General features: G+C 44.2%; 1 protein-coding gene across 3 annotated transcripts in view; it reads right to left on the bottom strand.

The window, feature by feature from the left end:
* Positions 1 to 1,824: 1,824 nt before the first annotated feature.
* Positions 1,825 to 23,146, bottom strand: part of TRIM13 (tripartite motif containing 13) — a 510,415-nt gene continuing 489,093 nt past the window's right edge. For all 3 annotated transcript variants that reach the window (XM_069639814.1, XM_069639815.1, XM_069639816.1), the window contains one exon: positions 1,825 to 3,140. In XM_069639814.1, the coding sequence (XP_069495915.1) occupies positions 1,908 to 3,140 (1,233 nt within the window). In that variant the 3' untranslated portion in view covers positions 1,825 to 1,907. The remainder of the gene's footprint in view (positions 3,141 to 23,146) is intronic.

A 23,146-nucleotide genomic window follows, 5' to 3' on the forward strand; every position in this document is an offset into this window, starting at 1 on the left:
TTCGACCGAAAAAAGACATTTTTCTGAGAAAAAACGTGAAAAATAGCACTAACGCTCGAGAGCAATAGGAGGATACAAACACTTGAACGTGCGGTAAAAATCTGAAGATGGCTGCCAGAGGCGGGGCTTAGGTAGAGGGCAGTCATTGGCTGTGGTCAGTATGACGCAGAGATCAGTGATTGGTTACTACTACGAAAGACAGATCAGAAACGAAACTGATACTGATTTTTTCTTTACCGATGATTCCCAGCCTGACGACGGGGAATATTCATGAGCATGTGAATCCATGCCAGACCCCATGCTGGAGAAATAAATTTGTCACATTCCTCGATACCATTTTTAAGTAGAATAGCCAAGGCTCGATTATGGTGTGCAAGATAAATCAGAGAACACAGAAGCCCGAGAACCAATAGTCATTCGATCAGAAGCATTGACAATTTAACTTCCTCCAAAGTGGAGTTTGCATCAGGGGTGCACAACAGACTACATTGCAACCCCTCTTCGGTATTATAATGAATTAACACTTGGTCAGTCATTAATTCACTAGATACAATTTACCTATCCGAAGACAGGCCGATCACACTGGTCAATGCACATTGGTTAGAAGAGGAGACCGCAACCACTTGAGAACAGGGGTTAGGCAGTAGAGCGTTGTTAACATGCTCAATCATTTTGGATCCTACACAGCTCAAAGAAGTCGAGAGCGGACTAGCTAGAGTTGAAATAAAATCAGATTCACTTAAGAGTTCAGAATGGGAAGAATCTAGTAAATTTAGGAAGGACAGTACGGTTCACAACGGAGGGAGCTTTGATGATCTTAGGTTGCCACATTTTAGTATGGCGAAGCTCGTATGGACGAGTATGTTCAAAGTCAACAATAGAATCAGCTGACCTTACTGGGTCATCCCAAAGATTCATATGTGCGGTCTCACAGTTAGAAGGAGGCTCCATTATAGTGCACTGAGGGTCGGGAAGCTGGCCCACACCGGTCAACCGGCTGGATCAGGGCGTGACCGTGTCACTGGCGCCCTGCTTCAGCATTGGCACTTCGTAGTTTTCTGCAGCAGAGCGGGTTCAAAAGGGAACAAGCCCAACAGTCACCCTCAAGGGAAACTGGTCACTGTGGTCCGGCCATGTAGCCTCACAAACTCAAAAAAGAACAGGTAATGCTTAGGTATTTATGATGTTTTGCATTTGGAACGTTTTCACCACTGAGAAAGCTAGGCCCCGCTGGCTGTGCATTGTGCAGTGATCTGAAGTATTGTGAAACAGCAGCAGGCGGCAAGCACTAATAAAGCCAAAAATAGATATAGGATTTTCAAAGAGGTGTTAAACCCACACAATCTCTCACAATTTATAAACTAAAAACAGAACCTGAAAGAGGCAAAATATACTGGGATACATTATTGTTCCTTCATTTTATTACTGGTCTGCTATCTATATACCTATCTTGCCAATAAAATGGCTTAGCAGGATAAACGCTTGCTGCTGCGATGCGTGTTTGATACGCAGGTTCAAATCCCGGCAAGGCCAACTCAGCCTTTCATCCTTCCGAGGTCAATAAAGGAGTACCTATTTCGATTGGGTAATAATAGTATTGCATGCAAATATGCCCTATGTAAAGTGCTTTAGATTAAAGCGCTATATAAAAAAACAAAATTATTATTATGGGCTATGGACAGTTTTGTTAACAATAATCTTATGATAATGTAAAGAAAATGAGTCGCTCCATCCACCAAGATCCCCTGTTGTAAAAGCCGGTAAAAATCATGTTTGAGCACAAAAGCTCTATTAGAAACTCTAGTATCAGCTTCCTGCACGATATTTAAATAACCCATTCTATAATATTTATTATTTTAGATAGGCACATTAATTCTCTCTCACTAGTAATATTTGTGCAACACAGTCTATAATAGTTTATATTTACACACAAATGCTGCTACTTGCTCCAGAACAGCAAGTGTGCAGTCTTGACACTTTTCTCTCAGATGGTCTAGTCCAGCTCCTGCCTGCACCCAGTAAATTGCCATGCGGTCGGATATTTCAGCTGTATCTACCATGTCAGAAAGCGTCAGAGAAACCACATGGGTTTTCCAAGACTCAAGATGACTTAGGGCTGGTGATCCCGCAATCATCACCACGACAAGCAGGAGCAAGCACAAGAGAAAAAGAGTTATGAATGTGCGTACAAACAATAAACGGTTGCGCCAAGTTGTTGTGTATGGTTGCAGCGGCAAGGAAAGTTTGTCTACATCCATCAGCTTTACACAATCCCACTGGCTGGTATCAATGTTCTTTAAGGAAGGAGCGACCACTACAGGTGTGTTAGATGGCAATGGGGTTTCCTTGATCAGTCGAATTTTCTCTCTGAACTCCTGCATCTGCTGCAGAAAGACAATCGGATCGGACACATCCTTAAAGTCCTCAGCTATTCTAAAGGCTCTTTGCTGCTCATTTAGAATCAAGTTCAACTTATTGATCTGGGGATCATACGCCTGCATCGCCCCTAGCTTCATGGTCTCCAAATCAGAGAGGAGCTCATTCTTCTTCTGCTCTAGTGCTTGCTGCTGTTTTTCGAAGTACTCCTTAACACGGTCTGAATCTCTCGACAGCATCTGCAGGGCTTTTTTCTTGCCAGTTTCTAAGGTGTCAAGCCGAGAATGGATATCCCCACAATGCCAAGACTCGACACCCTGAAAGAGAGTCTCAAAAGCGCACTTTTCTTGGGAGTATGCATCCTCGATGGAGGAAAAGGAATGTTCTGTGTGGTCCCCTCTAGTGGCGCAGTACCCACAAATGAGCCTCAGATCTGTAGAGCAGAAAATGTTGAGGGGTTGACCGCTATGCAGCTTGCACACAGGCATTTTAGGGTGGGTTTTGATCCGGTTGTATTTCTCCACAATTCCTTTTAGGGAATAATTAATCTGCAAACTACTGACTCCTGCAACAGTTGTTTCCTTACGACAGGTGGGGCACTTAAAAGCTGCTGGTCTCCACAGTATGTTCCTCCCACCGCCATCAAGAATTTCTTCCAAGCACTTCTTGCAGAAGTTGTGTGTGCATGGTAACACACGTGGGTCTTCAAATAAGCTGCAGCAGATGGGGCAGGTCAGGTCTTCCTCTAGAAGCTCCATCACATTCTGTAAAGAAAAACACAGGGGTGGATGAGATAGAAACCTGTACTGTGCATAAAGTGTAAAACGTCAAGCATGTTTGCCCACGAGTTAAGTGGTCACAAAACAACGAACAGAAGGGCAGCAAAAGCACCATCAAAATGTGTTTTTCTTTTACAATTGAGTAAAACAATGGCTCACTTTTAAAATGCAGTTGCAAAGAAAAATGCTTTACAGTAGCATGAATTTACCAAAATTATATAAGGGATCCAGAAATGACATCAAGCAAGGGTAAAGCCCCCGGATGGCACCACAGGAAGTGAGAACACAGAACGTTCAACCCAGGTGACATCAGGGGACGATAAATCACAAACCCTAGCCCAAGCATCAACAGGAGGATGGAGCGGACCCTTTGAAGTTGCCCATCAGCACACCTCCTTCCATGCAGCGCCTTTACTGGGTTATCTGCTTGTTCCCATAGACCAGAGGTGCTTTTCCTCCAGGATTAGGTGGGCCCTGCTAGGCTGGGCTTTGTAAAGGGTTTGTCCCACTGTTATCTCTGGAAGTCTTTCCACTAGGTCTAAAACTAATGCCACATCTGTGTCAATAGTAACTAGCATACATTTTGGGGCTTTTAAAATAATTCTTTAGTCGGTATGTAGTGCCTATTTGAGTAATAATGATGACTTTACAACACGTTTTGAGATCACAAATTCCAAAATTTGCAAGTCAACAGAACAACTTCAAAATAGGCCTGGATATCCACTAGTTATTTTGAAAGCATAATATGTGCACAAGTTAGAATTTGCACACAGTATTACCATCGGACATACCCGAACAACGTACTTCAACCATGGTCGGTGGAAGTCTTTTCTCAATGTCTATTAGTTATGACATTGAACAGGGGTCAGCGAGTGGTGATGTCCTAGCACTTCAGCCAAATCATCGGGATATCCCAAGGCCAACACAGCTCACCTACAAGCCTCCCTCAGCAATGGTGGTCTTGTGGGCTGGTGTCATTCCACAGAATATCCTGCATGAAGGTATTCCAGACACTCCATGCCCGGTGAGGATAAACATGGGATTGTTGGAAGACCCTGCAAGGGCACCGATGGGACACTGGGAGGCTCTCTCAGAATACACCACAGGGCTATGCAGGAGGGCATCCCCCGACCTCCCCCAATCTGTATAGAATGTGTCTGTATGATTTCTACCGGTTAGCACTGCAGGTGATGGGAGAGGAAAAATAAACATGGTGCACTGTAACGTTGGGCTACTTAGGGATACTGCACCACAAGCTTTGGCGATTTTGCTGGATTGGATTTTGCGTGGAAATTGTTTTTTGCTCTTGTCCACAGCAGCACAAGTTGGTATTTATTCTACTTTGTGGGTCTAACCCAGAGGAATGTATTTATTTAGTCAATGACAAACGTGATAGTTCATAAAGGGTTTCACTTAGGAAGCATGTCCAGCTGCAGATGTAAAGGGCAGCTTGACTTGCAGAATCAGTGACAGCCAGCCCTGTCTGGCCACCCCGTTATAGGCTCAAAAAGCCAGACAAGGAAGGGAATGACCATAACCAGACCCACCTCTAAGTGTAGTTTGAAATCACAATGTGAGGCCACCAGACTAAACCCCCACCCTAGAATACAACTAAATAGCATCAAACATTTACTTCTGCTGAATGCTACATTTGACCGCACGTGCGGGCAAGGACGAGATGGAATGGCTGCATGCCGCACCCAGGCAGGAAGCCACAGACAACGCTCATGTGGGGATGTTAAGTGTACCTCTTGCTGTCTTGACTCTCCGGCACAAACAAGGTTAGTGGAATGTTCATGGCGCCTGTATCGATCAACATGCAACCTATCACATCAGCTGAAGAGAAGGCTTTTTAGGATGGAATACAATTATCTGATTTTGGAGTGCAGACCAACCATTGGAATGGTAGCTGCAGTGTCATTGTTTCCCTTTGCGCTTCCTGATGCAGCCAAGTAGATAATGCTACAATGCACTGAAAGAATGATGGGGCACCACACGGAAAGGGAAACAGGTGGTCTGCCACAGCACAGACAGGACTGTAGTGCTTGGGGGGAGTTTGGACTCCCCTTCGCATACTCTGTGCCAGTATGACCAACTTGCAATTTGACAGTAAGGTGTACTACTGCACTGGCTTGGGCCCCCTATTCCAGCGCCTGCCTTAGCAGTAAACTCTGCCTTCATACAAAACACACAGGGTCACTCTGGTGAGTTCCAGGCTACACTCTGAGCAGGCATCACAAAGGTGTGCACCAAACCCGTTTTGCACCACTCCCCTACAACTCAGGTTCTGACACTCTGGGGAACATAATCTCACAAGAAATCACTGACTGAGCCTATCCAATGACCCCCCGCGCCCCCTAAACAGCCCCTTTTGTACCAGCAGTTGAGCGTCAGCAGGGGACATTGTTCAATAGGGCTGACCTTTTGACTGGCAATTAGCTTGGGATTACACCAATTGGTGCAAAACAGACACGGCACACTTTCTGGGGTCCAACCTTGCATAGAACCACAGTTGAATTTGAGCAAAACATGTCACCAAAGAGTTCACTGACCAAACATCACTGGCTCGTCTGCCAACCTGAAATAAAACCAGAAGGATGGAATATAGGCATCCACAAAGGAGTTGGACAGATCTACAAGGGGGATCAAAATAGATGTTGGAGCACCTGGTGTGCATGTTGCTAAGACTGAGTGCCTAGAATCTTAAGCAGACAAAGAACCCATTGAATTCCACACAAGAACTTTATGCTGAAGCAGCATTGAGGGTGGAATATTTGGAAAATCGACTACACTGGGACACCATCTGACTTGAAGGCCTTATTTAACCTATCAGGCTTGATCCAGCAGCCCTTTGCATAGTTTCCCGAGAATGTCAATGCAGAAGGTACTGCCCTAGATCAGTCCACAGAGACAAAGTGAAGCCGCTGGTTTGTGCAAGTCCTTAAATGAAATTCCATTTCTATACAGCCATGAAAAAGAGATGGCAAATTGCACGTGCCCTGGAGTCCATCTTATTCCTGGGACAAGGATTAAGTGCGTTTCAAGACACAGGCCCAGAAACACCACAAAAGAGGATGGTTTTCTTTCAAAATAACATAGAAACTGCAGTAATGATGTCCAATGGCGATGAGCATTGCAGTTCGGTGTAACCGTCATCTGGGAGAATAAAACAAACTAGATTGTATTTTTGAAGGCAGCAACGCGGACACTGGGCATCAGGAGGCATAACACCAAAGTCCTTAAAGATGGCACAATGCAAGAGAGGGGCACTGCACCAGGAGGCAAAGAATGTTGAGAGGCAAATCACAGAAAATAGAAGCATTTAGGATGAATGCACCATTTATATTTATGTGATTTAACTAACCGTGAACTTACATTTGCCCGGAGGTCCCTCTGTATTGAAGGGGTGGAGGATCAATGAACAAGAAGAGGTTTGGTTCAAAACCTACCTAACGTTTAATTCACTGGAACTGCTGTCAATTTTGTGGGCAGTTATTCAGTTGTTTGGACTCCAGGTGGGGATGGATTTGGTGGAAGATCTCTGGACTTCTCCTTGCTCTGTGGTGCATTATATGGACAACATAGCGGACATCCTGCATGCCACAACCCGCTAAGCGATTAATTTGGTGCTGTGCAAGGGATGCTTTGTATTTATACTAGGGAGTTGGTAAGGGGAAGAGGTGGGGGCTAGGAGGGGGTGAAACAGACCACACACATAACATGTCATTTGTTTATAGTACATAGCTTTGTGAAATCCAGACAAATGTAGTATAATTATTTGTAATTTAAGAAAGGTTTACTGAAAGTCTCCAAGATGTACCAAACAACTGTTCAGAGAAACTAACAATTTCAAAGGCAATGCATCTTCACTTGTTCGTTTTCTGCCCATACCCACCTCTTACAATATCCCCACTCCTCTAGTCACAGAACAGATATTTGCACAGCCCCCCCCCGCCGCCATACCCTCTGCCCCCTGCCGCGCCCCCTGTACAGGCAGACGCGCGATTTGGGCACAACCTAAACACAAGGGCAGACATGAATCATTTCAACATCAAGAAACCAAATAGCCCCCCCTGCCTGCTTAGATGCCAATGTGGCAAATCATTGCTCTGGGTGAGAGGCATGCGGGGGGACCCACCAATAGGCCATCCTTTACTCGTTCTGCACTACCAAGTGTACAACCTGAAGAACACCACGCCCAATTCAGTGCCCTTGCGAACTGCACAGAGCACCCTACATTTAACATGGATATTAGGAATCATAGTAGACATATCTACCATTTAAACAACAGAGATAGCAGTGAGTAATTCACCCGTTCCCAGGATTGGGTGTAAAATATCAGGCAGAGCTTTCAGAATGGAAAAGAAACAAGGGAACTCTCGAGTCACAAACGTTGATGTTCAATCCAGTTCCCAGAATGATTCATCTGATCATCCTAATGCAGTAAGATGACGCATCACTGACCGCCATATAACTAATTGCGAGCGCCCGTGATGGCCGCTATCGCCGCCGCTCTGACAGCCACTACTCCCTGCACCAGCAGAAGACCCTCCTGCGGCAGAGAGGTTTCCCTGGAAAGACGGGCCGTGGGGCGGTATGCAAGCGGGGCCAGGCCCTCCCCCGCCAAATGCCATGAGCCAACTCCTCAGGATAACGGTGTCAGGGAAACAAGACACAGAGGACCATATATCATAGGAGCCATTACCCCACCGTACACATCCTGAAGGGCGCATAAATCCTCACTGCAGACGTGCGCGGTAGTTGGAGAGCGAGGCTCCGGGCATGTGCAACGAACCGCCGCAATGAAGAACCATAAATCCATACATGCAGGAAAGTAGAAATGACTGAAACAGACTTGCACACAGCGTAGAGGGCACGTAATAGTCACGTAACACGCCGATCAGCTGACAAAAACATAGAATGAAGGTTCTTTTCTTTTTCTTTGCTGCAAGCGATCTTCAAAAACAACACAACATAGATCGACAATCAACATTTGACTGTCACTTGTGAACTGTGTGCATCCATGGTGACTGTTTATTCACTTGGAAAGAGACTGTTAAATATACATCATATTGTTGACTTTATTTGTTCTAACCCTATGCCTTCATAGCTCTTTTGTAAGGGATGTGGACCTCATAACCTTATGTGCCGATATATATTTTATTAATGATTGAATTCCCTATTTACCAGCTGTGCTGTGATTGTTAAACTTTGATTTTTAAATTTAATGTTGTTAGGTTTGGGTGATGTACTTTTCAATGAGGTTCTATATACTTATTCACGACAACGTTGTCTACGATACTGTTTATGATGAATGATATGTCAAAATGAATATGGATATTGTTGAGGTAAGCAGATGTCAAGGTTCAAGGGGTGTGAGTGATGGATTCAGGTCAATGAGATGATCTTAGGACATACATGATGCTTACCATATCCTATAGTTTAGTTGTTGATTAATATAACTTTTGGGGTAGAATAGCTAACAGGAATGTTATCTAAGGGCCCTGTTCTTAGTGTTTAAAGCTGAATTTCAGAAATCTGTTGTGATGTGACAGTGAACATTGTGTGTTATTATATTATATAAAATGGTTATGGTACGCGTTTAGGTGGGGTGTTGGGTTAGCCCTATTATTACAACGGTACAGGAGATTGTTGTACTTTACTTTTAGTTGTGTGTTAAGTTGCAGACTGGAGTTCTATATTTTGATTGGGGGGGGGAACTGAGGGTGGTTGGGCTTTACGTTTTGAAGTGTTGGCTTCCAGTGTTCTGTAAGAGAGGGGGCGAGGGGGGGTTTGTGTTATCTATTTCTTTTTTCTGGCAGTTGATGTTCAGGTTATTAGTATACTCCAGGATTTTTTGGAGAAAATTACATGCCCTGGAAAACAGGATTTGAAAATACTGACTTGGAATGTGAATGTGCTAAATAATGTTGGCAAGAGAAAGCAAGTGTTGAATTATATGGGAGATAAGCAATGCGATATCTATGTTTTGCAGGAAACGCACCTATTGAAGGATGAGGTTAAACATTTGCAGAAACAGTGGGTGGGTGATGTATATGGATTGAGTTATTCTTCTAGATCTAAGGGAGTAGCGACTTTGATTCGTAAAGGTGCTCCTGTCAAGGTACTAAATCATGATGCTGATAAAGATGGGAGGATTATTGTTTTGTGGATTGAATTGCAAGGTGTGAAGGTGACTAACATTTAGGCGCTTTCTACGGATGATGGCACATTTTTCAGAAAAGTCTCATAGATGATACAAACCATGGAATCTCCAAATGCGGTTTTGGGTGGAGACTTTAATTTGGTGATGGATTCGAAACTGGAACGAAGCAATGGCAGGGTTGAGAATAGAGGTGATGCTCTTTATAGGTCTTTTCGATCTATGAAAGATGAGAATGATTTTAAGGATTGCCGGCGTTTAATACACCCTTCCTTGAGAAAATATCGTTTCTCGAATTCTCACAATACTTACTCTCTCGCATTGATATGCTCTTAAATAGTGGTAAAATGACTGAGAATTTCAAATCGGGTGAGATTGGTAATATTGTGGTTTCTGATCATGGCCGGTCTCTATCGCAGTGAAACTGGATTTTGAATTTCATAAATCTTTTGCATGCAGAATGAATACCTCCGTTTTACAAGATGAAGACTTAGTTGACAAAATTAAAACCGAGGCTGATCATTTTGTGAGAGAGAATTGATCTGATGAGCTGGATGTTAAAGTGATATGGGAAGCATTTAAATGTACGATCAAGGGCCTCACATTAGACCTTTCCAGTGGAAAAAGAAAAAAGATGGAGAATCTGAGAATAGATTTGGAAAAGCGCATCAAGGAAGTGACTGCTGTCTGATCCGTATTGCTCCGGTAAAAAAAAGGAATTGTATAATTTACAGAGGGAGATGCATAGAGTTATTAGTGAAAGGGCTGAGAAGCAGTTGTTCCACCTTAAATGCTCCTACTTTGAACGTGGTGAAAAGTGTGATCGCTGGCTGGCCTATAGGGTTTGGCAACAATGTTCTGAAAGGGCTATTACAGCTATTTGTGGCCCCGATGGTCATACATTTAATCCTGTTGAAATAAATGACACTTTCAAACACTATTATACGCAGTTCTATCAGAATGAACCAGATATCACGGGTGATGGTGAAACATTTCTTGATTCCTTGGAAATCCCAAGAATCTCAGAGTGACAAGGTGGCTCTTGGGAATCCGATAACATTAGAGGAGATCAAATTGTCAATTCACACATTGAATGTGGGTAAAGCACCGGGACCGGATGGGCTTCCTGTGGAATTGTAAAAGATTCTACCAGACTCTGTGTTAGACTTATTGAAGGATATGTACATTACCTCACAAGCTGTGGGGCTTCTGCCATCCTCGACAGTACATGCAACAATTTCTGTTTTTTTGAAGAAGGGTAAAGATGGTAACCTTCCCAAAAATGATCACCCTATAAGTTTAGTCAACACTGACAAAATGCTAGCTAAGGTCCTAGCCTTGAGAATTGATCATTTGATGGGAATATTGGTACATGATAATCAATCAGGCTTTCTCAGGAATCGTAGCACCTCTAGTAACATACGGAAATTATTGACTATGTCTGCAGCTCAGACCTCAAATGAGGACATTGCTGCCTTTTCCCTTGATGCGAAAAAGGCATTTGACAGGATTAACTGAAACTACCTTTTCTCGGTTTTAAGGAAAATGAACTTTGGGGAGGGCTTTATCTCGTGGATCAATCTGTTGTGCAGTCTTCCTTCGGCAGATGTCAAGACTAATGGCTTACGGTCCGAAAGGTTTAATTTACAGAACGGTACTAGACAGGGTTGCCCTCTTTCGGCTTTGCTTTTCAGTTTGGCAATTAAACCATTGGCAATTGCTTTGAGGTGTAATCAAAATTTATGTGAGGTTAGTTTTCACAGGGTTTTGCAGAAACTCTGGTTTTATGCTGATGATCTTCTGTTGATTATGAAGAATTTAGACAGCTACATACCTATACTGATGGAAACACTAAACACATTCTACAAAGTTGCGGGCTACAAAATCAACTGGTCTAAATCTGAAGTTTCTCATTACTTCGTAGGGTTTTCAGTGGTGTGAGAAGAGGATGAAATATCTGGATGTGTGGCATACCCCGCAGATTGAGAACATGGTGGATGAGAACTTGAATGAAGTGTGTAAAGATTAAGTCGGGTCTGGAGAGATGGGCCCAATTAAAGTTATCGTTATGGGGTAAAGCAAATGCATTGAAAATGTCTGCTGCACCGAAAATCAATTATACCCTTAGCATGCTTCCGCTTGATATTAGAACTTCATACTGGAATGAATTGGAATATTTGATTCAGTCATTTATTTGGGACAATAAGCCTCCCAGATTACAATTGTGGAAACTTCAGCTTCCGTCGGAAAAGGGCGGCCTTGCCATTCCGAATTTCGGTGCCTTTGGCATTTGCTTGTCAGTTTATTGTTTCATTTCTTAAAGATCAGCCAAATGAGCAGGCTATTGCTGAGTCAGGCCTGGCCGGTCCACTTTTACCAAAGGCAATCTTGACCACAAGAAATGCTGCAAACAATAGAAATCCCATAACTGCATTTTTAAGGATTTGTTGGAAGAATTTGTATGTGTATTTGGGATCAGATGCCTTGAGGTCCCAGAGCTTCACTATGGATGAATGCTGCCATTAAGGAAAAGGGAAGGTCTCTATTTTGGGTGAACTGATTTATCAGTGGAGTTTGTTGGATTGAGGATTTGTGGCAAAACGGGAACTGGATTTCTGGGGTGGAAGTTCGCAGAAGATGGGACATTGTTGGTTACACTGAACTTGATTACAGATGCCTGAAGAAATGTATTGGGGAGGTTAAGTCTGAGGGTGATGTTGATCTGAACCTTCTGACAGGTGCGCAGATGCCTGGAATGGGGGGGGGGGATTGCGAGTAGAGTGCACAGACAAATTGTGTTTAAATACAAGGAAAATGTAATGCTTCGAGATGAATAGGGCTCCAGAATAGGATTTGATATTTCAGAGGGGCAATGGATGGAAATGTGTGAGAAGGTTTATTGAATTTCAGTGAAAGATCTAGGCAAATACATTTTTTTAACCGGGTTTATTGGAGCCCAGAAAGATTGATGAAACGAGGGATGTCTGATACGGATGATTGCTGGAAATGCTTGCGTGACGTGGGCTCATTGGAACATTTGCTCTGGCATTGCTCACGTATTCGTGGGTTTTGGACTGATGTTTGCGAAATGTGTCTGCAGGTTCTGGATAATTTAATTGATTTAGATTTCAAAACAATGATCTTGGGCAGTAATGATTTGTTGGATACTCTTTCAATCTCACTGAAACAATTCTTAGTGGTGCGTTAATTGGGGAAAAAAAGATTCTACGCCATTGGAAATTCCAAGTTGTGCTGCTTTCTTCCGAATGGATTTTAGAGATGCATTCACTTGCAAGTTTGGAAGAAATTATATTCAGGAAAGAGAAGAGATCGAACATTTTTGAGAAATGTTTGGAGGAGATTTCTTCATGTATTTTGATTTTCATTCTCTTCTTACTCTTTGTTTTTTGCTGTTGAGGGTGGGTTTAAATTTGGGCAAGTGTATTTCTTATGATTTACTTGCTTTGAATAAGTTTTATTCTTGATTATATACACCTGTGCTTTGGTTTTCACTGTTTACTTTTGTATAAATAAATAAGTAAAAAAAATAAAATAAGAGATAGCAGTGAGATTCAGGCAGTACTGAAAGGATCCCCAAATGGATCCCTGGAGCATCAGGTGTACGAGGGATCCAAACGTTTAATCCCAAAGTGAAGTTGCGAATTCTAGCAAATCTCAACCCATGTGAACACTAGGAATCATCAAACAAATCAATACTTCCTTAGCAGCGACAAACCTATCCCCAAACCATACTCCTGCCCTTGTAGACCATAATGCCCTGGCAAGCCAGCTGACTAACTACCAGGCTTCTGTACACCATGGGCATTTACCCACATATGCAGATAAGATAACCAACTAGAGGGCATCAGGCACCTCTTCACGCCTGGGCTCCCTCCCTCACCCCCAGAACACAAGTAACTTTAAATAGATAACACAATCAGATTAACACTCATAGGAGCAAAAGAGCCTTCAAGTGAGATTTACAATCAAAAACAGATACTGGCAATTCAGGTCAACAGAGGACATGTCTTCCACATTCAGAAAAAATATCCCCCACAAAGAACTAGGGTTAGGCTATTCTTTGTTAATGAAAACAAAAGCGAGGAACCAAGATGGCTGCTGGGTGACAAGAGCTTTACCGAACTCTGCCAAAGTAATTTCCTTTCCAGGTCCCTGTGCAACCTGTACATTGCAGGCATTCACCTCCAACCCAATTGTGTGCTGCTGTAGAAGCGCTGAGGCTGGGATAGAAACTGCAGTATGGTGGATCCTTATTGATGGTGCACCGATACCTCTACCCTACTAGGCCCAAGTGCCTTGCTGGTCTTTCAGGCCCAGAGGGTGTGTGTGTGTGTGAGGGGTATCCGGTCTGATCTGTGGTTTCAGCTCAGCATTGCAGACCAGTGAGTTTACCTGTGCAGAGTGTATGTTGCCTGCTGGGGGAGGACAAAGACACAGGGTCCACCTCAAGTACCATTGGGGTATTCCCTGTCTGGACAACAGAAGCGCTGTTCCTTTGTGCTGGACCTTCGCTCGGTCGGCAATGAGTGGAAACCCAATAGGAGTATTCTGCAATCAGTCTGAAAAAACTAGTGCACTTCTCTCATTTTAGCACAGCAATATTCGAGGGTCCGAAATAAAAGCCGGACACAGTTGTCATGTTTTGGTTACAGACTGTTATTAAAATGAAAATGGGTTAGACACATGTCTCTCTGACCCTATCCTAAAGAGGACTTTCCCTACCTAAAAAACCCAAAACTAAGGATCTGACTGTGTCAGGATGTCAATAACTGAAAAGCCGTCCTTGTGTCCAAAACGTCCTTTCCTGACCCTCACACTACAAACAAAACAATAAAGGGTGCAAGGAAATGTCTTCAACCTGATATTGGCAAAAATAAAGTGTTCACAACTGAAATTTAGAATAGCTCCAATGAAAATGTTTTCCAAGGGGGAAAAGACCTTGGACCGAGAGGGTGGTTTCCTTCCTCTGGAATCTGAAATGGGATGTCAATGTCTCTTTTACTAACAGTTCCTTTGTGTCTCTCCTTGATTCACAATGTTCCTGTTAGGCAACATGTTCTTAAACGGTCTTTCTTTAGCACAAGTGTCTTCCTTTGCCTAGCAAACACAGTCGTTCTTTAATATTTATTGTTGCTTTGCAACCCGCCTGTTATATTCTCCTGCGCCAGAACTCTTTATGCAATTCCAACTGCCTGGAGTACTCGCCGGCCAGGACCACTCTTGCGACTTCACTTGCCTGGTATACCTCTCTTGCCAGGACTTGTGTTCCACAGTTCCTCTGTATCACCAAAACTGTATATACCATTCTTGGCTCAGTATATCTGTCTGCGGTAATGTTTGTTCAAACTTTGCCCCACACAAGCATCTGTATCTTATTTGCGCTTGAATTGGTACTTTGCCGTTTCTGCATTCAAACAATCTTCTTGTAGTTTCTGTATTCGCAATCACATAACATTCAAATTGTCGTAGCCAGAACACCCTGCGCTCCCCACTGGCTTTGGGTTGACTCGTAGGGTTGCTCCAGCATCTCCAGTCCAGTTCGCGCTTCTGCAGCGTGGTTCTCCTACTCGCTTCCTACTCTGGACTGTGCTGACGTCCTTCCAGCTTTCTTCGCGGCTCAAAGGTCACATGTCTGCTTCACTTCAGCTCCCGGTATGGAGAATGCTGCCTCTTCGAGATGCCGAGCGCCCAGGAACCGTCTTGCGGCTCCACGACACGTCCTGCTCACGCACTGCATTTCTCCTTCTGTCTCAGCGGACTCCTCTACTCCACTACACCAGTAAATGTCTCCTGCACTCGAAAGCCTCTGCACCAGAACCAATGTCTTCTCTTACACTGCCACACTCAATAGTGCGCTTGTCATCTTTTAATGTCTTGTGCACAGGTGATTCTGTAAAACTACTAGTCTGCACATTGAGCTTCGGGCTCTTGTTACCTTGTTCCAACTCCTTCCTCCTCCTTGTCTCAGTACTCTGGTGATTATGGGAGTTGGGAGTACATGGGGGCATCAGACCTATAGCGTTTAGATATTTTTTTCTGTAATTTTACACGAGAGAACATTTTCACATAAAGGTATACCAGAAGCAAAAAGTTTTGTTGGAGATTTGTGTGTCTAGGTCATTGATGGGGTTTGACCTAAATAATATTGGGAAGAGGTTTATTTACTTCCTCTACAAGGGGGAACAAACATCTGACAATAGGCCATTAAGGTCTTGGGCATTGGAGGGACTTGCTCATGGGAAAGAGGGGAGCGGGGGGGAAATACTGCGTCTTGTTCAATGAAGTCTTGACATCTTCACAGTAGTTGTCACCTCCCGTGTGATCCTCCCTCACATAGCCGTCCCCAGGGTCAGGATCAGGTAGTGGATGCCTTCCCCTGGCCACATGGGAGGAGGTCACCGCTGCAGAATCTGGGATGACTCCATTGGATTCATCCCAAATACTTAAATGCAATGTTGGATTTCAGGAAATGGGGCGTGAAAACACAATTCAAATCACTTGCCACACATGTAAATGATTCCTGTCCCCCACTGTGCAGGATCAATGCTTCTCGTCAGGTTTCTCTGTCTATTGGGGATGGTTTCACTGTAATTGGGAATGTTTCACTGTCATTATTTTGTATTTTCAATTACTACTAGAATTCAGACCTTAACTCCTATTGTTCAGAGGGAGAGTTCCCCAAGCCATCATGGTTGCGAGGAGGCGGGGAATTGATTGGACGTGAACATTCTGCAAGGTGACTGGAGGGGGAGTGTGCTAGGGAACAGAAAGGGAATTCTAAACTGCCTTTCATTGTCCTTATCCAAGCAGGAAGGTCCTGGTATTTAAATCTCATGAGTTAAGTCCACTTAAATCCCTTGAAACCAGTCCTGGTTGGTGTTGGTGTTGTAGCCGGTTGGAGACCAGGTCTACACCAGGTCTACGTGGGACAAGACAAGCAGTGTAACTGGTGTGAGCGCTGCACTCTTGGTTCAAGAGAAGAAATTATCAAATTCAGCGATACTCAAGTAGCACTCTGTGCAATATTAAATAGTCAGGAAGTGTCTACCAAGTGGATTGTTCATCCTGTATAGGTAGTTTAGGTAATTAATTAGTTAGTGTCTTTTGTGTTTAAGATGCATCTTGTTACAGTTTAAATTTGGTTCAGAATAAGGCAAGAGAACTGTGACTTTGCTCTATTATAAACTGTGAAGAAAACTGAAGTGCTGTGCAGTGTTCACCGTATTTCTTGGGAAGTGTTCCGGTCTGCACGTACTTCGTGAGAAAAAGGAGTTATTTGTATTGAAGGCAAGTACCAGTTCCATTATGCGCGCGCGGCGACAGACATTTCCTTAATGCGCCGTTCATGCGTATGTTCCGAAGATTAGCGTTTCTGCGAGAAAGAAATACAAAAAGAGCACAGTCTTTATCAGACGCATGCGTGGCGGCTTGTAATCCCTCGTTCTGCTGTTCCGCGCATGTTGTGAGACTAGCGACTTTCAGAAGTCAGAATCTGCATGGCTTTTCAGGTAATATAGAGTAAACTTAAGGAGCAGACAGTCTGCTCGTATTAGGCACAATAGTTTATTTTCCAAAGGCAAAATACAAACTGGGTATCCCTCGCACGCATGCTCTCTGGACTAGTGTCAGCAAGGTCGAGAGAGCAGTGCGCAGCAATCTCTTCAGCACGCGATCGTAATTAAAGGAGTAAGTGAATTGAAATCTCACAAGGTGCGCTTTAAAAGAGAAACTCCTTTTAAGACATTATTTGAAGTTTCAGATCCATTTTAGTTGGAGGAAGCACAATCTTTAAAGCGCATGACGACAGTTAAAAACATTTAGGAACAAAGGTAATTTAAAGCATGTTTAAAACACGTTTAATTTAAGGAAAGCAGAATTCAATCCAAGGGGACTGTATATTTTCAGCCAGTAATTGGATTTTAATTAACACACAGTTTATTAGAAAAGGAGTTCAGACTTTATGGTATTGCTATCCAAAAGAAGTTTCTTTCAAGTAAAAGGTTAATGAGGAATCAGCTGGAAGTTTCTGAATCCTTGCCTTCCAGCTCTCAAGGGAGGCAAAACAGGTACAGATAACCACAGGGGAATATTGGTGGGAAACGTTGGTTTTAATTGTAATAACATTTCTTGCTCACTCAGCAGTTGCTCAGCTAGTTGGAGAGAGTGACCAGTGTTCTTTTTTTTTTATTTTATCCACTTCCCCTTGGGGTGTATAGACTTCTGCTGTTTCATCCAGTAGTTGACTACACATCTCAGAGGGACTGTGGGGCTCAGCAGCTCCTGCGGAACAGAAATCAGGACCGGACATTTCTGAAGCATTTCTCCTATAGCAGTACTAATTAAAGGGGTGTCATTTGCACTTTTCAGAGGTCATCCAGTGAATAACCGTGCTAAACCCTGAATGACCTGATGAGGAGTGGAGAATACACAGGACAGATAAAGCCCTATTGGGTAGCAATAAGACATTGTGATCCGCCATATCTGGATTTATTGCCATTGAAACCTCTGTGATTATCTCACCAATACTGTGCAACTGGGGCATATCCCACAGGCCTAATAACACAGTTATTCTAGCAGCCTGCTGCTAAACGCCGAAAGGGAACGAGAGAGATGGCTAGGGTGCATATTTAGTCTCTAAAGTACCCATGGAGGCCAGTTGTGTAAAGAGTTGCAGAAACAGTCGAAAATGGCAGAATGTGCGGATATACTACAGTCGGATGAAACCGCCACAGCCAATCCCTTGGAGGATCCTCAAAGGCGACAGGCAGATCTCTGAAAAAGAACACTCACTCTCCATATTTACGTCACTGATCCAGTAAGGTATTGACAAGCTGCACAACAGGACATCAGAGGTGAAGTGCTGAGTGTCGTCACTCAAAGATGTGGAAGAAAGAAGAAGCATTGACACAGCTTTATGACATAGGGAGGATACAGGCAGCCAAACGTAGCAATTTAGAGAACAAGTGCAGAAGAAACAAGGTCTTCCTTCACAGCCTGCCGGAGGGAACAAAGAAAGCCAGTATTCCATCATTGTTCAAAAACAGGGAGTGAACAGAGTACATAAGACACCTCGGCAACAACCTCCAGGTTTGCATCAGCAAACAAGTGATAATGATTAGAATCTTAAGATACCAGGACAAAGTTAAGCTACTGGTGGAGGCCTGCAAATAAGGCACAATTAGTTATAACAGAATAAAATATCCTCCTATCTGGACTTTGGAACAGAAACACAGAAGTGTAGGAAATCCTTCAATGAAGTCCAGAAAATACTGTTAGCCAAAAACATACCTTACGATAGGGGTTTGCAACCTTCACGTTAACAGATACTCATAGTTGTGGGCCAATAGGCGGGCAGTACTGGGGTGGTGATGTTCATAAGCATGGGAATTTGTACCAATTGTTGGGAGGTTATTCCCGCTTTATACAGAAACGGAGAAACATATGCATTTAATTTTACATTAAGAACTTCAAAAACATTTATTTCTTTTTTAATTAGCTTTCTCATTAAAAGACTATCAGAATGTAGGAAACAGATCGTGACATTCAATGACAATACATGCGATCCACCAGTGCTCTGTTATCTGGTGTCTAACAAACAAACCTTGTCCTGCAACCCCTGCTACATAAGTCCCCTAACGCACCTCGTGTAGATCCTGAAGCTCCAGAAAAACTGAAAATGTCAGAAAGCATGCTATACAAGATTCAATAACCTAGCATGAAAAGGAACAAATATAGTTCATTCCTTCTTTGGGGCAGACCTCTAGAATACACAAGCCACTTTTGTGACTGGCAGCATGGGAGGAAATTAATATTGATGCTGCCACATTTGCCCCACTATAGTCGAATACCGGGTGCACTAAATGGCTGGCGAGGCTATATGACATGCTTACTTACCGTAATAGCATTTCTGATGATTGTATATCAGTGGTCTTCAAACTTATTTGGCCGGGCCCCCCCCCCCCCCGAGCAAAATTTGGGCAGGCCGGGCCCCCCCAAAAATGCCAAATGGACAGTATTTGTTGCGTGCCGTCACTGCATTCTACTTCCAGTATAGTCCCTGGGCTCCACCACCTGCTCCCATCACAGTTGGTAGGCTCCCTCATCCCACTTCTACCCATTCTCTGGGCTCTCCCCCACCCCATCACACAACCTGGGCTCTCCCACACCCTGCTCCAACCACTATCCCATGGTTCCCGCCCATCATGCTCCCACCACAGTCCATGGGCTCCCCCATCCTGTTCCCAACACAGTCTGAGGGCCAGTGGCTGCTGGTGAATTATTTTTAAGTGGAGGGGCAGAACTATTTCCCCCCAAAGATGCCATAGCGACCGAGCGCAGTGATGAAGCCCAAACTAATCAAGGGGGTTTTGTGGGGGCGGGGGAGGGGGTTCCCCCCCCGTGAATTTCTTTTTAAAATAATGGGTTACAATCTTGCATTTTAGAGCATACTCTAGAGCATAAAAAGAAAAAAGGTAAATAGCCAAACAGTTTGCAATTGGTGCTGGGGGGCCCAGGGGGCAGGCATGACATTTTTTACTGGACATCTATGATGGAAATCCAGTAAAAAAAAAAGAAAATACCATCCCTGTCCCCTGCGCTCCACAGCGCCTCAGAAGGAGAGCTGATTTTTAGAGGTGGGTTGGGGGATTGTGCAACAAAGGTATTTAGGCATTTTTTTAAAAACCTTTGTTGTACAACCTTCCTTCTCCCCTCTATCCACTACTTGCCAAAATCAGCTCGTCAGTCTCTCTCTCACTCTCACTCTCACACTCTCACACTCTCACACTCTCACACTCTCACACTCATCCATACACATTTTTAAATTTAAAAAAGTGAACATAAAACATACCTTCTGCATTGGCCTGCATGTGGGTTCTGAAACACCCTGCTCCAGGCTGCTCTTTCCATATGTGCGAGGAGGCGCAGGAGCTCCCCTCTCGCACATACAGACATGCAGTGCCCCAGCCAGCATTTCCAATGAGCTATGCAATGCTGGCGAAGCAAAACGTCCCAGCACTTGCATGGCTCAGTGAGCATGTGCGGCTGGGGAACTAAACTGAACTGTGAAAGGGAAATAGTGTTTCCCTTTGACAGTTCAGCCAGCCGAGGAGCACTCCCTCAGCTGTAAAAAGCAGTCGAGGGAGTGCTCATTGTTTCACTGGGCTGGTTCCTTCACTCCTCCATAATGGGTGAGGGGGCCACTGGGCGGGAACCCCCTCACCATTATGGATGAGCCACCAGGCTCGGACCTGCCTATAGGGCAAGGTGTGCAGCAAAAAATGCAAAATGCTAGTGCGGGCCAGTCAAAATGGGCCACCTTTTTGGCCAATGTGGGCCAGTTTGATCAGTTACTTCACTATGCAGTTAGTAATTTTGACAATTGTTGCTGAATAAATACTCTTTAAATATCACAATTTATTTACATTTTAATACAAAGCACCTCCTTGGGTACTATTCAAACAGTCTGTGACTAAAGGAATGACTATCCATTTACAACTGTGGGCCACTTTTTCATTGATGTTCGAGACATTTTCATGCTTCAGGTTTTTTATTTTAACACATTTCTGGCTGGGCTCACGGCCACGGACCCCTGCGGGGGAGCGCCCCACAACAGTTTGAATACCGCTGGCTTTGATTCACATGCTGTGCATATAGTCCGACAGTAGAGTATGGCATCTTGTCTTTCGAGAATCGAAAGTGGGACGTTGACCTGGGTGTGCTTGCAACACTATCACTAACGTGACGTGTAGTATACCCAAAATCCCTCACGCATCGAGGTCCCTCTGGTTGTGTTTTTTTCTGCTGTGAGGGAGCCTAATGACTATCGTGAGGAAGTACAGAGAGGGAAAGGAGTAAGATGTCTATGTTCCTTCTACTCCAAGCAGGGAGGAAAGGAGGGCGCATGTGAATCTAAGCAGATACAATTATCAGAAATGCTATTACTGTAAGTAATGCATTCTTCTGATGCTGGTGAATCTGCTTAGAATCACATGCTGTGCATAGTACCCAGATATGGTGGTGGGATGTGTGAAGGAACAGTAGTAAAGCGATATCTTAGTACCGCTTGTCCCACCTGAGAATCAGACCTAGTGTGTATCCAGCAGTAGGTTTTTGTAAAGGTGTGTACAGAACTCCAGGTTGCTGCTTTACAAATGGACTTGAGGAACATTTGCAATGAATGCTATGGAAGCCCCAATGCCCAGAGTAGTGTGCTCTAGGCTTAAAGGGCAGATCTTGGCAAGCGTGTAGCACAGTGTGATGCAGTTTACAATCCACTTTGAGAGGGCTGATTTAGAGACAGTTTCCCTTCTCTACCGGCTGCCACTGAAACGAAAAACTGGTTCGTTTTTCTTAGTGGTTAAGTTTTTTCCAGACAATACATGACTGCTCTCCTCACATCAAGTGTGTGGAGGCTTCTTTCTGCCACGTTAGTGGGGTTCTGGAAGAAGGTGGGTAGTTCTATTGATTGGTTAACATGGAACTTTGAAATGAATTTAGGCGCAAACCGTGTGCAAACCTGAGTGCGCAGAACCACCTTATCTTTGTGAATTGTGACAAATGGGTCTTGAACTGAAAGGGCCTGTAGTTCACAAACTCTTCTTATTGATGTGACTGCCACCAGGAAGGCGGTCTTTAAGTGAGTGCTTTAAGGCTAGCCTTATGCATAGGTTCAAAGGGTGGTCCCATTAGTCTAGTTAATATCACATTCAGGTCCCATCCGGGAGCAAATAGGGGGATGAAGTCTTTCAACACCTTCCATAAAAGCCTTGATTATTGGTATTTCCACCACAAAACCTTTTTCTGGGACTTTGTGTAAGCTGAAAGTGCAGCTAAGTGAACCTTCAGGGAATTCAAAACCAGACCTCAGTTTAGTAGGTGAGTCAGGTACAAGACAATATGTGTCGGTGAGCAGTCTATGGGATTGATGCTCTTGGAATTGGGATTGATGCTCTTGGAATTGCACCAGATGACGAAGCGCTACCATTTATTGGAGTAGCAATGTCTGGTGTGAGGCTTTCTTGCTTCTCCAAATATGTCCATGCATATTTGAGGAAGCTGGAGGTGTCCGAACTCTGACTTCAGGAGCCAGGCCGCTAAATTGAGAGTTTGCGGGCATGGATGGAGTGTTTCCCCCCTTCCTTGTGATAGCATGTTGTACGGGCATGGTAGCTTCCTCGCAGAGGAGACTGACATTGCCATGAGATGAGAGAACCAGGGTTGGCGGGGGAAAGCGTACACACAATTTACTGGTTATCCAGAGACCATTCCCCTTGTAGCGGTTCTGCGGGTACCTGGAGGCGTGATCTGGACATTGCGCGTCCTCCAGAGTTGCGAACATGTCAATCTCTGGGAAGCCCCATTCTGGAAGACGTTGGAGACTATGTCTCAGTGTAATCGCGATTCGTACTCTGTGGGTAGCGGGAGGTCTCTACTGAGCACGTCTTCCACAAGATGGAGTTCCCCTGGAACATGTTGAGACAGGAAGAACATCTTGTGTTTGAAAGCCCACTTCCATATGTTCTGAGACAGTTTGGATAGCCCTGGAGAGTGCGTGCCCCCCTGTTTGTTCAGGTAATACATGGCCGTGGGGCTGTCCGTGAGCCCCAGTACTGTCATTCCCTGTATTTGTGTCTGAAAAGCCTTCAGGGCTTTGAACACTGCTAACAATTCCAACAGGTTTATGTGGTTGGATGCTACTGCTAGGGACCAAACACTCTGCGCCGTGTGATGAAGGAGGTGAGCCTCCACCCCATGAGAGATGCATCCATGGGGAGAGTGGTTTCTACTGCAGGGGTGGTGAAGGTTT

The sequence above is a fragment of the Ambystoma mexicanum genome, chromosome 7q, assembly GCF_040938575.1.
Source record: "Ambystoma mexicanum isolate Mex_15411 chromosome 7q, UKY_AmexF1_1, whole genome shotgun sequence".
NCBI classification, from domain to species: domain Eukaryota; kingdom Metazoa; phylum Chordata; class Amphibia; order Caudata; family Ambystomatidae; genus Ambystoma; species Ambystoma mexicanum.